This window comes from Schistocerca piceifrons, chromosome 8 (assembly GCF_021461385.2).
Source record: "Schistocerca piceifrons isolate TAMUIC-IGC-003096 chromosome 8, iqSchPice1.1, whole genome shotgun sequence".
Taxonomy (NCBI): Eukaryota; Metazoa; Arthropoda; class Insecta; order Orthoptera; family Acrididae; genus Schistocerca; species Schistocerca piceifrons.
In genome coordinates, this window is record NC_060145.1 from 129,577,978 (window position 1) to 129,596,153 (window position 18,176).

Below are 18,176 nucleotides of genomic sequence, written 5' to 3' on the forward strand. Positions count from 1 at the left end.
GGCGAATTCGCCCCCAAGTCCCCAGAATGGAAGGCTGGCGCGCTACCACCGAGCCTGCGGGCCACCTTGGATACATCGCCATCTCCGGCAGGCAAAGCATTCGCGGTCATGCGTTGTCCCAAGCATCCGGCAACAGGGCAATCCCGCGGCCAATCGGAGCGCGTGGCGCCATGTTTCTGTAGTTTAAAAATTGTGCGCTGTGAAGCTACACAACATTAGTAATTCTGGTTCCTACTGGCATCAGCCATGCAGGGTTAAAATTTTTTCGTGACACAATTTTTCTACACCCTGTATAGGTGTTGCCGACCGTATAGCCATCTTTTGCCTGTTTACGTGTCTCCGTATTTAAATACACATGCCTATACCAGTTTCTTTGGCGCTTTAGTGTAATATCAACTAATAGGTGTGCGGATACTTTTGATCAGATAGTGTTGATAAAGCTTACGTCATAAAGGAGTGGTACGAGTCTGATACTTGTGAAAAATATCGCTTTTGTTTTTGTAGCTAAGTGTTATTGCTACTCAACGGTTGGAGGTTTTTCCCTGTAGCGGTGAGCGGTACCTGTGTCTCGGAGAGGTTGAGGGCGTTGGCCAGCTCGACGCGCTCTGGCGTGGAGAGGTACCGCTGCGCCTCGAACCGCTTCTCCAGGCCGGTCAGCTGCTGGTCCGAGAAGACGGTGCGCGCCTTGCGCCGCCGGCAGTGCTTGGCGGACAGCTCCGCCGCCGCCGCCCCCGCACTGCCCGCCAGCAGCGGCCCGAACGGCATGCCTCCTGCACAGCCCGACACACGCCGCCCGTCACCAGCTGCTGTCTGCTCAAGACGTGCACGTGCAAAGTGCAAGTAAACTTCTTTCTCCTGAGAACTCAATACAAGCTTTCCTCGCTTCTTATAAACAGTTAAGATTATTAAATTTTTTCTCTCTCTTTCAGATGTCTGTTGCTACTCTTTTCAGTATCATTACGTATTTACTTTGATTTAATTTAATTTTATGTAATTTCTGTTTCTCTTCTCCCAAAGGTATTCTCTAGATTAGAATGAACCTTGTAGTCTGCAGAGGCAGAAGCAAAACTCTGAGGCTAGGTCGTGAGTCATGTCTCGATAGCTCATATGCTGAGAGCATTCATTGCCTGTGGAAGCCAATAATCCAGTTTCGAGTTCCGGTGCGGCAAACAGTCTGAGCTGTCAGGATTTTTAAGGATTATTCTACACGCAAATGTTTAGTCTTCTGTAGATTCACAAAGCAATTCATGACAATGAACGTGTTGTCTGTGAGTGTGCGCATATGCGTGAGAGAGAGAGAGAGAGAGAGAGAGAGAGAGAGAAAGAATGAGAGACGGGTGCTGGTAAGAGAAAAGTATTAAATTAAGAAAAAGATGGTGACTCAAAATAAAACACAAAGAGTGAAGGAAGACTTGAAAGTTAGCGAATGTTATAGGCTAAGAGAAGGGAGTGAAATTAGAGGAGGAAAGGGAGATCTAAAAGAGAACAGAGGTTGGCTGGCTCTGAGCACTATGGGACTTAACATCTGTGGTCATCAGTCCCCTAGAACTTAGAACTACTTAAACCTAACTAACCTAAGGACATCACACACATCCATGCCCGAGGCAGGATTCGAACCTGCGACCGTAGCAGTCCCGCGGTTCCGGACTGAGCGCCTGAACCGCTAGACCACCGCGGCCGGCAAGGACAGAGGTTGTGAAAAGGAGATGTAGAGAGAGAAAATCGAGAGGCGCTTAAAAGTTTTTGAGAGAGAAAGAGAAGGAAAGTGGGAAAGAAAGGAAAAGACAGCGATAGAGAGAGAGAAAGTGGAAGTTGGGAAAAGGGAGACACAGACCAGTAGAAAGAGTGAACCAGACATATGCAGCATGTCGGTCAGACAAACACCGTGAGAAAAGGCAAACAAGTGGGTGTGTTAAAGGGGAAAGAGGATGTTGATAAGCAGAAGAGAGAAGGAGGGGGAAGGGAGAAAGGAGAAGTGAGACAGGGAGACAAGTGAGAGGACCTGGGACAGAGGGGGAGGTAGAGAGTGAGAGATGGCAGCGAGTGGGACAGAAAAGGGTTGTGGAACAAACGGGGTAGGGAGAATTTGAGTGAAAGACGGCACAGAAGAAAGGAGGAAGAGGGCAAGATAACATGTCTGCTTGACGGGCAGAAGGAGGGAGAGGGTCGTCACTTTACGAGGAAGTAAGTGAAAAAACTGATAGGAAGGGAGATACGCTATGAGCGATCGAAGCGTTATAACCATTTCAGCAAATATGTAGAATGAGAAATGTATCAAACTTAGACAAAGTACGCCCTAATCTCATAGCGTACAACTAGACAAATGCCAGTGGGACTTGAAAATTCGCGAACGAAATGACGGTGCCTAACCGAGCCAGATGGCGCGGTGACTCAGGCTTCTCGAGGGAAGCTAACTGTAAGATGAAACCCCACTTTAGCAAACACATTCATATTTTCCGTGGTCTCCGTAGTTCGGTTAAAGCAAATTTCGTGATGGTTTGTTTGGGAAGGAATCGGTCCATTTCCTTCCTCATCCTAGTCTCTTGCGAACTCATGAGCCGTTTCTAATAACATTGTCATCCACTGAACGTTAAATTAGTATCTTTTTTCTTCTTTACTGGTTTTTGATAAAGAACTCAAAGGCCTGGTGGAAACGTCTCCACTTTGTCCTATTCTCCAGCACTGTGTCGATACGGATAAGTGATGAAATACCAGCATACCCCCAGAGGTAAGATTGATAGGAAGAGTGCAGCATTCGTGGAATGGTAATTTCCACAAAATGTAACACAGAGAAACGGCTCACCACCGAATGAAATCGTGGTTAGCCAGTGAAATGCTGCACAAAGTGTTGCCAGAACATCCAAAAGGAGGTCAGGTATAAATCGAATGAACTAGTGTCCCATTCCATTAAGTCGTTAGAGTGTACTGCAGGACTGAGTGCTGATGAATTCGGTGGTTACGGAGTGTGTTGGATAGTTTGGCCGGAATTCTTTAAGGATTCCCAGATGTGAATTGCATGATACCTCGAAAATGGACACAAAGGTGCAACGAAAGATGGCTACGTTTTGTGTCTGTGGTCTTCTGTAGCTGACGCTGAATAAGTGCACATCGTTCATGAAATGGTGAAAAACCGGCTCCTCAACAAATGGATTTGTTTCTATCGTCTCCCGTTCAGCTGGAATGTTTGATGCGTCAGGTAACTCATTGTCGGTGATGTGTCCATGTGAGGCTTACGTGATACAGGGAACATCAGCGTTAGTATATTTAATTTGTGTTGACTTGATATATTCAGGCTACCTGTATCAGGCATTATTTATATTCGTCATCTGTGCTCTTATTGAGCTATTCTTCTGTGAAATTGGTAGCTGGTTATATCCAGACGTATCAGCAAATGGGAAATCTACACTACTAATTAGAAAACTCTATAATTCGGGGTAACGAACATACTGATTACTACCAGTTTATTAGAGGTTCATTTTACTCATATATATTTCGAAATCGGAGTATTAACTGCCAGATACATCTACAGCATCTACATCTACATCTACATGGATACTCTGCAAATCACACATAACTGCCTGTCAGAGAGTTCATCGAACCATCTTCACAATAATTCTCTATTATACCACTCTCGAATAGCGCGCGGGAAAATCGAATGCCTATATCTTTCCGTACGGGCTCTGATTTCCCTTATTTAATTATGACGACCGTTTCTCCCTATGTAAGGCGACATAAACAAACTATTTTCGCATTCGGAGGAGAAAGTTAGTTATTGAAATTTCGGGAGAAGATTCATCCGCAACGAAAAATGTCTTTGTTTTCATGATGCCCAGCCCAAATCCTGTATTATTCCCGTGACACTCTCTCCCTATTTCTCAATAACACAAAACGTGCTGCCCTTCTTTGAACTTTTCTGTATAGTAAGGATCCCACACCGCGCAGCAGTACTCCAAAAGTGGACGGACAAGGCTACTGTAGGCAGTCTCTTTAGCAGATCTGTTGCATCTTCTAAGTCTCACACTTTTTATTATTTAGGTCAGCTGCCAATTTTCGCTCCATGCTCATATCTTTTCTAAATAGTCTTGCAATTTGTTTTGGTTTTCTGATGACTTTACCAGGAGGTAAACGATAGCGTCATCTGCAAACAACCTAAGACGGCTGCTCATATTGTCTCCTAAAACGTTTGTATACAGGGTGTCTCAGCTAATCTTGTCCATCCAAAATATCTCTGGAACAATAACAGCTATTGGAAAACGACTTTCACCAGCATCAATGTAGGGCTGAGACCCATGAATGCACATATTTGGAAACATTCTAAAACGAAAGCATATGTGTTTTTTAACACAAACTTATGTTTTTTTAAATGGACCTCCTATATTTTTTCTTCAGCAACCCATAGCATGACAAAGCACGTACACAATGGCATTGATTGCATCGCAATATTCCCATTACATCCCGAGATATTGAGACGCGAAGTTGACGCTTGAAACACCCAACATGCGCTGGTAGCGCACGTCCTGAGGCTCAGGACGTTAATGCAGGATGGCAGAAGACCGTATTATTCGTTTCGGACCTCTTGATTAGTATGGACGTGTGATTACGCATGTCAATCACATCGCGATTACGGGCAGCATGGGGTTCACGCCTGAGCCTCAGGACGTGCGCTAGCAGCGCATGTCGGGTGTTTCAAGCGTCAACTTCGCGTCTCAATATCTCGGGATGTAATGGGAATATTGCGATGCAATCAACGCCATTGTGTATGTGCTTTGTCATGCTATGGATTGCTGAAGAAAAAATATAGGAGGTCCATTTAAAAAAACGTAAGTTTGTGTTAAAAAACACATATGCTTTCGTTTTAGAATGTTTCCAAATATGTACATTCATGGGCCTCAGCCCTACATTGATACTGGTGAAAGTCGTTTTCCAATAGCTGTTATTGTTCCAGAGATATTTTGGGTGGACAAGATAGCTGGGACACCCTGTATATAAGCAGTAGCAAAGGGCTTATAACACTACCTTGGGGAACACCAGAAATCACTTCTGCTTTACTCGATGACTTTCTATCAGTTACTACGAACTGTCTTCTCTCTGACAGGAAATCACGAATCCAGTCACACAATTGAGACGATATTTCATAAGCTCGCAATTTCACTACAAGTCGCTTGTGAGATACAAGGTCAAAAGCCTTCTGGATATCTAGAAATACGGAATCAATTTGAAATACCTTGTCAATAGCATTCAACACTTCGCGCGAGTAAAGACTTGTGTTTCACAAGAACGATGTTTTGTGAATTCGTGTTGACTATGTGTCAATAGGCTGTTCTGTTCGAGGTCATTAATAATGTTCGAACACAATATGTGTTCCAAAATCCTGCTGCATATAGACATTAATGGTATTGGCCAGTAATTTAATGGATTACTCCTGCTGCCTTTCTTGAATATTTGTGTGGCCTGTGCAACTTTCCAGTTTTTGGGTACGGATCGTTCGTCGAGCGAGCGGTTTTATATGTTTGTTAATCATGGAGCTGCTGCACCAGAATACTCTGGAAGGAACCTAATTGGTATACAGTCTGCACCGCCGAAAGATTTGTGTTTATTAAGTGATTTAAGTTGCTCCACTGTCCCGAGGATGTCTACTTCTAAGTTACGCATGTTGACAGCTGTTCTCCTTTCGAATTCTGGAATATTTACTTCCTTTTCTTTGGTGAACGAATTTCGGAAGGCTGTGTTTAGTAACTTTGCTTTAGCAACACTGTCATCAATTAGTATTTCCATTCGTATCGCGCAGAGAAGGCATTGATTGTGTCTTGCCGCTAGCAAACTTTACATACAAACGATCAGAATCTCTTTGGGTTTTCTACCAGGTTTCGAGACAAGGCTTCGTTACGGTAGCTATTATAAGCATCTCGCTTTGAAGTCCGCACTAAATTTTAGCATTCGTAAAAGATCACCAATCTAGGAGATTTTGCGTCCGTTTAAATTTGGAATGTTTTTTTTTCTTTTTTTTTTTTTTTTTTGCAACATCTAACAGTGTTCTGACTTGTTTCGTGTAGCATGGGGGATCAGCTCCGTCGTTTGATAATTTATTTGGTGTAAATCTCACAACTGCTGTCGATACTACTTCCTTGAATTCAAGCTACATTTGGTCTACACAAACATTGTTAATTTGGTACGAGTGGAGATCGTCTCTCAGGAAAGCGTCATGCGAATATTTAACTGCTTTTTTGAAGGATATATTTTTCGTTTATTTTTGGAGGATTTGGGAGTTATGGCATTCAGTGTCGCTAGGACAACCCGGTGTTCACTAATTCTTTTATCCGTTTTGATGTTCATTATTAGCTCAGGACTGTTTGTTGCTAAGAGGTGAAGTGTGTTTTCACAACCGTTTACTGTTCGAGTGGGCTCATGAACTTATTAGTCGAAATAATTTTCAGAGAATGCGTTTAGCACAATTTCGGATGATGTTTTATGCGTACCTCCGGATTTAAACATATATTTTTTTTAACATTTCTAGGGTAAAATGAAGACACCACTAACCATAATTTTATGTGACGGGTACGTGTTTGAAATTAGAATCAAGTTTTCTTTGAACCTTTCAGCAGTTGTATAATCTGAGTTGAGAGGTCAATAAAAGGATGCAATTATTATTCTATTCCGGCTGCCAAGAATGTCCACTACTCATATGAACTCAGAGGAAATATCTGAATCAATTTTGCTACAAGATAAACTACTTCTAACAGCGACAAACATGGCACCGCCAACTGTATTTAGCCTATCTTTTCTGAATACCGTTAGGGCCTTCGCAAAAGTTTCGGCTTCAGCATAATAATTAAGCAAACTTCAGCACATTTTTTATTGGTAAGGCTACATAATGAACCAATGAGACTACGTTTGAAACATGTGGATTTATTTATCGATGTATCAGTGAAAATCCTCATGGGTTGAGAAGTTCCGCATTATGCAAGACACCTTTTTCTGTTTTGTTTCACCTATACATGTTTCAGCACTTTTGTGCTATCATCAGTGGGTTCAATTTCTATTTTTAACTTACATGATGTTATTGTCCACGAACACAACAAGAAGAACTGCACCACAAGACGAAAATTCTCATGAAATTCAAGAACATGAATGTGGCTCTCCTTAGGTGAATCTCTGGTCAACTGTAACCCCCACTGTGGATGCGGACGTGTACTTCACGATGTTGCAAGAATATCTCATTGACGTAATTCCGCTACATCTGACACTTGAGCTTCTTCTACCAAGATGGCATATCAACGCATTAATGCACGCACCAATCGTACAGATCTTGACCGAACATTCTCCACAAGATTCTTCGGTCTTGGTTAACCATTATGCTGGCCTCCACAATTACCGGACGTGATTTTTGGTTATAGGACTATGTATACAAAAGGAAAGTTAAATCAGTGATTTGAAAGATGGAATACGAGAAAAGATATTATCCATTACCCAAGAAATGTGTCTATAGGGCTTTGCAAGCTACGGTAGATAATTGGTTTCTACATGATATACATGAAGGAAAACAAGTTGAGACCACTTTGTCACTTACAAATTTTGGTAACTTTCATTTAAATACACATTTCATGACGAGAGACATATCTATCATTTCAATGGTAAGAGAATTTCGAATCATTCTGTATGTCTAGAATCTTTCAGTTACTTTTCAGGTACTGTGTTCCATGAATTCTGGCAAGAAGAACACTCAGGGGCTAAAATTAAGAAAAAAAATATACTACTGGCCATTAAAATTGCTACACCAAGAAGAAATGCAGATGATAAACGGGTATTCATTGGACAAATATATTATACTAGAACTGTCATGTGATTACATTTTCACGCAATTTGGGTGCATAGATCCTGAGAAATCAGTACCCAGAACAACCACCTCTGACCGTAATAACGGCCTTGATACGCCTGGACATTAAGTCAAACAGAGCTTGGATGGCGTGTACACGTACAGCTGCCCAAGCAGCTTCAACACGATACCATAGTTCATCAAGAGTAAAGTCTGGCGTACTGCGACGAGCCAGTTGCTCCGCCACCATTGACCAAACGTTTTCAGCTGGTGAAAGATCTGGCGATTGTGCTGGCCAGGGCAGCAGTCGAACATTTTCTGAGAAAGGCCCGTACAGGACCTGCAACATGCGGTCGTGCATCATGCTGCTGAAATGTAGGGTTTCGCAGGGATCGAATCAAGGGTAGAGCCACGGGTCGTAACACATTTGAAATGTAACGTCCACTGTTCAAAGTGCCGTCAATGCGAACAAGAGGTGACCGAGACGTGTAACCAATGGCACCCCGTGCCATCACGCCGGGTGATACGCCAGTATGGCGATGACGAATACGCGCTTCCAATGTGCGTTCACCGCGATGTCGCCAAATACGGATGCGACCATCATGATGCTGTAAACAGAGCCTGGATTCATCCGAAAAAATGACGTTTTGCCTTTCGTGCACTCAGGTTCGTCGTTGAGTACACCATTGCAGGCGCTCCTGTCTGTGATGCAGCGTCAAGGGTAAAGGCAGCCATGGTCTCTGAGCTGATAGTCCATGCTGCTGCAAACGGCGTCGAACTGTTCGTGCAGATAGTTGTTGTCTTGCAAACGTCCCCATCTGTTGAGTCACGGATCGAGACGTGGCTGCACGATCCGTTACAGCCATGCGGATAAGATGCCTGTCATCTCGACTGCTAGTGATGCGAGACCGTTGGGATCCAGCACGGCGTTCCATATTACCCTGCTGAACCCACCGATTCCATATTCTGCTGTCATTGGATCTCGACCAACGCGAGCAGCAATGTCGCGATATGATAAACCGCAATCGCGATTGTCTACGATCCGACCTTTATCAAAGTCGGAAACATGATGGTACGCATTTCTCCTCCCTACACGGGGCATCACAAAAACATTTCACCAGGCAACGCCGGTCAACTGATGTTTGTGTATGAGAAATCGGTTGGAAATTTTCCTCACGTCAGCACGTTGTAGGTGTCGCCACCGGCGCTAACCTTGTGTGAATGGTCTGAAAAGCTAATCATTTTCATATCGCAGCATCTTCTACCTGTCAGTTAAATTTCTCGTCTGTAGCACGTCATCTTTGTGGTGTAGCAATTTTAATGGCCATTAGTGTATATTGGGGCTATAACGTAAAACCTTGTCACTCTGTTCGTAACATTTCTGACATGAGTGAAATCCCCTGGAACATGGAACTATTGATGATAGAGCGACTGGATCTCGTCAACACAGTTAAAAAGCTGCCTAACAGATATGTAATCTGCAGTGTAAATAATTCATTAGTGGCTGTGTGGATGTTGCGAGCAGCGGCTTACCTGGGGTGAGGAAGAAGGGCTCGGCCTTGTGCAGGTACGGGTGTGGGTGCAGGTAGGCTGCCGGCAGCAGAGGGTAACCGGGATCCATCACGCCCGCGCCACGGCTCAGCGTCGGGCCCATGCTGCCCACCTGCGGCACCAAAACACCCAGCTTCACCAGGGCCCAATCTCCCAGTCTACGACACCACACCAGTCAGCTCCAGCTGGTCTAAGGCTGGCCCTGGACTACCAGTCTGCTACTGCAAACCATTCGGCTTCATCAGGCATAATACTGGGCGCACCCTTAGACGTGCAACACCAAATCACACGGCTCCAGTTGGCATAGTAGTTGGCCCATTTCATCAACCTGCATCACGACACCACTCAGCTCCAACTGACGTAATGTTTGGCTCCCAATGCCAACCTGCGACACCAAACCACTCAGATTCGTCAGCCGCTGCAACACCAGATCACTCACCTCCATCCAGCATAGCAAGCTGCCCATGTCAACAGTCTGCAACACCACGAAATTCACCTGTAAATGGAAAATGCTGGGGCTGTACTACAAAGCTGAAAATACGAACTACTCAGATGTGTCAGGCATAATGTTGGAGCCATATTACCAACCTGTAATACAAAACCACGCAGCACTATCCGGTATAGCAATGGAACTCCATACAGGCGTAACACTTAAGTCGTATTATGAACTGCAACATCAAACCACACAGCTTCATCTGGTGTAGAGGAGAACACGCAACGGCAATCTACAGCACCGAAACACCTCGACTCCAATCGGCTTAGCATAATACGTTCCTTTTCGTCCCACCCAATGAGCTTCTGCGGCGTCTGGCGTTGTCCGACTAGCGGCCACGGCCAGAGCCCATGTACTCTACATCTACATCTACATGGTTACTCTACAATTCACATTTAAATGCCTGGCAGAGGGTTCATCGAACCATTTTCATACCACTTCTCTACCACTCCACTCTCGAATGACGCGTGGGAAAAAGGAACACCTAAATCTTTCCGTTCGAGCTCTGATTTCTCTTATTTCATTATGATGATCATTTCTCCCTACGTAGGTGGGTGTCAACAAAATATTTTCGCATTTGGAAGAGAAAATTGGTGATTGAAATTTCGTAAATAGATCTCGCCGCAAAGAAAACCGCCTTTGTTTCAGTGACTGCCACGCCAACTCGCGTATCATATCAGTGACAGTATCACCCCTATTACGGCGCGATAACACGAAACGAGCTGTCCTCCTTTGCACTTTATCGATGTCCTCCGTCAGTCCTACCTGGTAAGGATCCCACACCGCGCAGCAATAGTCCAGCAGAGGACGGACAAGTGTAATGTAGGCTGTCTCTTTAGTGGGTTTGTCGCATCTTCTAAGTGTTCTGCCAACAAAGTGCAGTCTTTGTTTTCTCCTTCCCGAGAATATTATCTATGTGGTCTTTCCAATTTAACTTGCTCGTAATTGTAATTCCTAGGTATTTAGTCGAATTGACAGCCCTTAGATTGGTGCGATTTATCGTATACCCAAAATTTATCGGACAACTTTTAGTACCCATGTGGATGACCTCGCACTTTTCTTTGTTTAGTGTTCTTCGTATCCTGCGGTGTGCGAGACAAATCACATGATGAATTGTTCTGGAAGCTTACTCCGAAACATTTGTTGGTGGACCTGTATAATTTCTGTGCACTGCTAAAAATATACTATCAAGCTAAATAAGAATCGCCAGTCTCATTTTGAGTCACGAAACAGGGCTACAATAGTCAATTCTTCCATTTCACTAATCAATGCCCTGTAGTTATCCGACAACTTTCAAAAAATTCCCCAATCGAACCACTGGATAGGACAGCGAACACTGTACTCAGCAAGTTCACGATCAATAACAATATCCTACGATCGTCTCTGTAAGCAACAGGGTCACAGTTGAGCGACAAACAGGAGAAGGCGGTACACAATTCCATACTTCAAATCTCCATTGGAGCAATACTCAATTTATTATCTTCCAATAAGCGCCGCCAAATCTGATTCGTTCATTAGAAAACACACCTCCAACTAATTTTTTGCTCAACACTCTGCTAGATGGCCTCTTATTACAGAGTCTGTATACGGTCGCTAATCACCAGCAACTAACTGCCTTGAAAACAGGCATTTGACTAAGCCAGTTCACATACCCGTCCACGGGATCGGCCTTCCGAAGTCTTTCTGAACTTCCCACACAGAGAGAACAGCTTTATTGATCGCTGACTACTAACTCCCAAAACACACACTGCCACACTACCTCCGCGGCAGAGAGCTCAAAACGTGTCTCCTACACTCAAAATGAGCTGTTGGTTGACTGATCGATTTCGCCCAATCCCTGTCTCTCCACGAAATTATTTTAACATGCAGGTGTTTGCGCCAATCTTGAAGGTTGTATCAGCGCTGTCATGGACGCTATAAAAATACATGGAAGTCACATGCTGTGTGGTGAATACTTTCTTTAATTACTTGTTTCCTTTTATACATTATCATCAGATTAATCAAGGTTTGGGTGAACGCGTCGTACATAGGTATGCAGCAATCAATGGGAAATACACGTCAAATTTGGTGTGAGGCGAAAACGGCCGGCCGGTATGGCCGAGCGGTTCTAGGCGCTTCAGTCTGGAACCGCGCGAACTCTACGGTCGCAGGTTCGAATCCTGCCTCGGGCATGGCTGTGTGTGATGTCTTTAGGTTAGTTAGGTTTAAGCAGTTCTAAGTTCTAGGGGACTGATGACCTCAGATGTTAAGTCCCATAGTGCACAGAGCTATTTGAACCATTTTAGAGGCGAAAACGTAGTTTATCAAGTTACGTACCACGGAGAAATATGCTGAAAAGTGTCTCCGCTATCATCAGAAATTTATGGAAACGCCATGTCGTGGTACTAAAGCACATGCAAAAGTTTTGTGCACGTAAAATCCTGCCACAGGTGTAAAATTAGTTTTGTGCTATCTCAATTTCACGTAAGTAAACAATCAAAATTTTACTGACTCTTAACATTCTTTTCATATGAGTCACATACTCTTCTGTGACAGGGGAAAGAAGGGAACAAGGGTGAAAATTGCTAATATGCTCCTTTTTAAAAGACTGAGTGTCAAGTTGGGATATCAGCTGCATCAGTAGCTTTAAAAATGTTCCCAGAAACTGTCATGCGCACATATTCGTGAGTTTTTATGTCGAGAGAGAAGGAGAAGTGGCAGTGGGAAAGAGACAGAAAGTAATAAACACTGGAAGTTAGCAGAGATCGGTTGTAGTACAGAAAAAAGTGAAGGAGATAATCGCAGAGTGAGAGAAAGGGGGCAGCGGAATATAGTTGACAGTGATAGAACAGCGCTAGGAAAAAAATAAAGGAGATAATGCCAGTGGGAGAGGAATAAAGAGAAAGCGGAAATGGATGGGAGCCAGTGACAACGAGTTACAGACTCTATGACAATGACAGAGCGGAAGAGAGAGATAGTGACAATGAGAAGAGGCAGAAGTTGTTGAAATGAATGAATGTGACATCAACAGTAAGAGAGAGGAAGAGGGAAACAGCGATAGTATTAGGGTTGAACGAAGGAGGCAGTGGCTGCGAGACAGGGGATGGCAACATTTAGAGAGACAAAGAGATTATGATAGCGAAATGGGCTGAATAAGTGGGCAAGACGCGAAAATGGGAGTGGATGGGTATGAGCGACTTACAGAGTTCAATTAGCGGGTGTGAGGGAGTGACCGGGGAGCTTGTAGGAGTGAGAGGTGAGTTGCATGTTAAAAAGAGCGCGAGTATGTTTGAAAGCCAAAGATTTTAAAGGTGCTGAGGAATGAGGCAGTTGGTACCCCACTTCTCCGACAGCCTTTTAAAATGGATTTTATTCGCGTTTTTTGTGCTCTGATACGGGAGTTTTTCCGCTGGTAAAACATTTCTACGACCTGTTCTGCAATGCTGTTCATCGTTCTACGACTATTATCGAGCGTGTTAATACATCATCCTCATAAATTAAGGAAAATGCTGATACATGGTGAAACAACGCTCTAGTGGGCGGTTTGCGGGTTTAAATCACCTCGGGGTATGACAATGCGGTGCATTTGACCTGCAGTCGTCGCACGGTGGCGCTGGCAGCAGTCCACATACGCAGAGGTGTGTTGGTGCGTGTCAGAGTACGGTGCAGCGAGTAAGTGTGCAGACGTTTTCAGACGCGCTAATGGAGACTGTGTGTTGAAAATGGCTCAAAGAACACATATTGATGACGTTATGAGGGGTAGAATACTAGGGTGACTGGAGGTTTAACACAGCAGGTCGTAGCACGGGCCCTCCGTGTGCCACAAAGTATGATCTCAAAATTATGGCAACGATTCCAGAAAACAGCAAACGTATCTATGCGCTACAGTACGGGACGTCCACAGCGTACAACACCACAAGAAGACCGATATCTCAGCATCAGTGCTCGCAGACGGCCACGGAGTACTGCAGGTAGCCTTGCTCGGAACCTTACCGCAGCCACTGAACAGTTGTCTCCAGACACACAGTCCACAGACGACTGAACAGACATGGTTTATTCGCCCGGAGACCTGCAAGGTGCATTCCACTGACCACTGGTCACAGGAGAGCCCATAAAGCCTGGTGTCAAGAACACAGTACATGGTCATTGGAACAATGGTCCTAGGTTATGTTCACGGACGAGTCCAGGTATAGTCTGAACAGTGATTCTAGCCGGGTTTTCATCTGGCGTGAACCAGGAACCAGATACCAACCCCTTTATGCCCTTGAAAGGGACCTGTTTGGAGGTCGTGGTTTGAATGTGTGGGGTGGGATTGTGATTGGTGTACGTACACCTCTGTATGTCTTTGACAGAGGAACTGTAACAGGTCAAGAGTATCGGGACGTCATTTTGCACCAGTATGTTCGCCTTTTCAGGGGTGCAGTGGGTTCCACCTTCCTCCTGATGAATGATAACGTACGGCCCCACCGAGCTGCCATCGTGGAGTAGTGCCTTGAAACAGAAGGTATCGGGCGAATGGAGTGGCCTGCCTGTTCTCCAGACCTAAACCCCTTCGAGCACGTCTGGGATGCTCTCGGTCGAAGTATCACTGCACGTCTTCAAACCCCTAGGACACTTCAGGAGCTCCGACAGGCACTGGTGCAAGAATGGGAGGTTATACCCCAGCAGCTGCTCGACCACCTGATCCAGAGTATGCCAACCCGTTGTGTGGCCTGTGTACGTGTGCTTGGTGATCATATCCCATATTGATGTCGGGGTACATGCACAGGAAACAGTTTCGTTTTGTAGCACATGTGTTTCGGGACGGTTTTCTCAACTTATCACCAATACCGTGGACTTGCAGATTGTGTCGTTAGCGCCAGTTTTGTGTAGTCCCACGTTGTGTGGCACCACATTCGGCAGTTATCTTTAATTTATGAGCATGTGTGTACAACTTCGTGACTGGATCCTTTACTCGGCGCGAGACAGTTACGGAGATGCTCAACAAACTTCAGTGGCATATGCTACAAGAGATGCACTGTGTATCATCGAGAGGCTGACTATTACAATTTCGAGAAGATATGTACGTTCGGCCAAGAATCAGTCGATATATTATTTCCTCCGAAATTCGTCTTGTGAAATTATCACGAGAAAATCAGAGAGATTAGACGCCATACGGAGCTTTACCGATAAACATTCTTCTCGTGCTGCATCCATGAGTAGATGAGGGAAGGGGAATCAGATAGCGGTACAAGAAATACTGCCCGCCACAACCGTAATATGGCGTGCGGGGTACAGAAGTATTTAAAAAAAATAAAAAAATAAAGAAAAGAAAAGAAAAGAAAGGACCTCGAAGGCGCACCTATTCTGTTGCTGCAGCATTATCGAGGACGCAGCAGTGGCGGAACAGAGGCTGTCAATTTATAACCCTCAGTAATTTTGTTTCACGCTACACCAAAAGTTCGCGTTAATTTTAGTATTAGTGGGGACATACGACTCGTACTATCCTGCAACACTGGACCACGCAGCTTCAGGCTGCTGCAGGCGTATATCGATTACATCAGACAGGTCGTCTTCTTTTCGTGCTGCAATGAGCTCATTGTGCCAAATTACTACGAGGGCGTGCTGAAAGATAATGCCTCCGAACTTTTTATTCTGTTCTCAGTATCAGTTGAGTTATTACATGTCACGCATCTTGCTCGGCCGACTTTTCCGCTTTCCTGACGCCGGCTGCAGCCCTCTGCCTCTAGATGGCTCCTCTCTCCTTCAGCTGTCATCGGTCATCCTCCACACAGTCCCGACTTGGCCCCATCCGATTTTCATCCGATTCCAAAACCCAACACCGTCGAGAACTTCACTTTGATAGTTATGAAGCCTTGCAAACATATGTATGAGGTTGTGGCTCCGTCAACAAGGTCAAACGTTCTACATTGCGATGCCAACAAACTGGTCTCTCGTTGGGAGAAATGTGTTCGTCGCTAGGGTGGCTATGTTGAGAAATAAATATGTAGACATGAAGGATAGAAATGTAGAATATTAATAAAGTTAATAACTGTATGAGAATTCACATAAAAAATTCGGAGACATTAGTTTTCAGCATGCACTCATATGCTGAATGCTACATGCTTGTTTGGCGAAGAAGTGAGCCCATATTGCATCATGAAAGAGATCTTCGTCTTCTGGCATACTAACTATCAGATTCTGCCAACCAGTTACAAGGGATATTCGGAAAGTAAGGAACAATAGGTCGCGAAATGGAAACCACAGTGAAAGTCAAAACTGTTTTATTTGCAACAGTTAGCTACAACTTCCAGCTACTTATCTCCATAGTCGCCGATGAGACTTAGACGTTTGTCGTAGCGTTGTACCAACTTTCCAGTACCCTCGTTATAGAAGGCAGCCACCAGTGATTTCCGCCAATTCTCTACGCTGGTCTACAGCTCGTTGTCGCTGCCAAAATGTTGTCTTCATAGCCAGCGGTTCATGTCAGCAGAGATGAAACTCGGAAGGGGGGGGGGGGGGGAGACAATTAAGGGCTGTATTCTGGGTAATCAAACATTTCCAACTGAAAACGATGCAGGAGCATCTTCATTGCCCCTGCAGAATGCGGCTGAGAATTGTCTTGAAGAAGAAAACGTATGACAGTTATGTAATGATGGCCGTATAGCTTCAGGCGAAATTTCTCACCAGGCCCTCGTACTTGGCGGGAGGCACTATGGTTCTAGGTATCTTTATGTGCTCCCTGTGTGCGCGGGGAACTAAAATGAACTGACGTAACGCGATCGACGAGCATACTAGAGACACTGCCCAACACACCTGTGCAAAACTTCATCGTATTTTCACTGTGGTTTCCATTTCGCGACCGATCGTTCCTTACTTTCCGAATAAACCTTGTACATCAAACATCTCAGCTTCATTTGACACAGAAGTGATTCCATGCTGCCAACACGGAACACAGAACAGTTATACTTTATTTGGTGTAGTACTAAGTAAATAGCACCAACCTTCAAGCCCAAATGACGCTGTTTCGCGTGGCGTGGCTGAGGGTGGCAAACAAGTCTATTGCTTGTAATAAATTTTTGGCAAAATCAAATGACAATACTTTGGACAAACGTAACTCACAGCCTCACAAATAAAAACAGAATAATTTTGTATGAAACTGGAAATGTTCTCCCATGCTTCTACGTACTGGGAGTCTGATGTAATGTTAGTGGTGTGTGCAAGAAAGCGATCGTGCTGAGCATATAATACTCGTAATAATTTGGCTTGGCTCAAAGGCCAGGTGCAAGTCTTTCAAATGAACGCCACTTGGCGTGTCCCTACCCAATCCCAGGTATCCAACTGGGAAAACATGACCTACAGTTTAATGGAACTCGAATGACGTGACGCTTCTGGCGATCTCCAAATCACAGAAAAGTGAATGCTAGGTTAAAGGCAGACTGGAAAATCAGTGGTTCTACCCTGCATGCTTTCGATTTCCATACAGGTGCCTACCCACCGTTTACACTTTTTTCCATTTTTTCTTTTTTTATTTAAACAGCCTCGATGACTGACGAGTTACATTTAAATTAGACTAATCGTGTACCATCGCAAACAGTGCCACCAACTGCAGGAGCGTGACGTATTGATGACCTACGCTAATCAGTCACAAGATGTCCATGGGCTGTTTTGGCCACCACAGTGGCAGCCATTACAGTTAATCGCTCCTGCCGAAGCCGGTGGTGGTGACTGTTTTTTTACCTTTATTGCATTTTGATTCCCCCCCAGAGAGGAGCGGGGTGGGCTGGCAGCAGTGTAATATGCTGCTCTACAGCCAACAGAAAAGTTAAAAAACATAATGAGAAAATAAACAAACAACTAAAAAGGCTATAAAACAGTAACATTATAAAAAAACTGTAAAATAGGGGAAAGTTGTGGAGTTTAAAATATAAAAACACTGCAGTGATGATGCGGATGAAGACACACAATAAGCAGACAGGTACAGTCTGGGCGGCAGTCTGGTGTCTGTTTGCTCGAGAAAAAAACACAACTAGCGACAGTATGGTGGCTGTTCGCAACACTGACAGGGGACACACAACACTGAACACTTACTTAAAACAACACTATACAGGTGACACTGCGGTAGTGTGAGGAGGGGGGGGGGACCCAGACCAATGAGGGGAAAAAGGGGGAAGGAGAGGAAAAGGAAAAAAGGGGAGCCGATGGAGGGAAGGGACATTGAAAAGGGGGGGGGGGCAGGGCAGATGCAAAAAGGAGTGGGAAAGGCAGTGGAGGGGAGAGCAAAAAGGAATCAGGGGAGAGAAGGGAGGCAGAGAGAGGGTAAGCAGGGAAAAATCAGGATGGGTGGGGGAAGAAGAGGGA

The 18,176-nt window shown here is 44.6% G+C and overlaps 1 protein-coding gene across 1 annotated transcript in view; it reads right to left on the reverse strand.

Moving 5' to 3' along the window:
• LOC124712122 (brain-specific homeobox protein homolog) overlaps positions 1 to 18,176 on the reverse strand; it is a 243,771-nt gene that overhangs the window by 169,821 nt on the left and 55,774 nt on the right. The window contains exons 2-3 of the mRNA XM_047242421.1: positions 9,347 to 9,476; positions 562 to 767 (exon numbers count right to left, since the gene is read on the reverse strand). Coding sequence (XP_047098377.1) covers positions 562 to 767; positions 9,347 to 9,476 — 336 coding nt within the window. The remainder of the gene's footprint in view (positions 1 to 561; positions 768 to 9,346; positions 9,477 to 18,176) is intronic.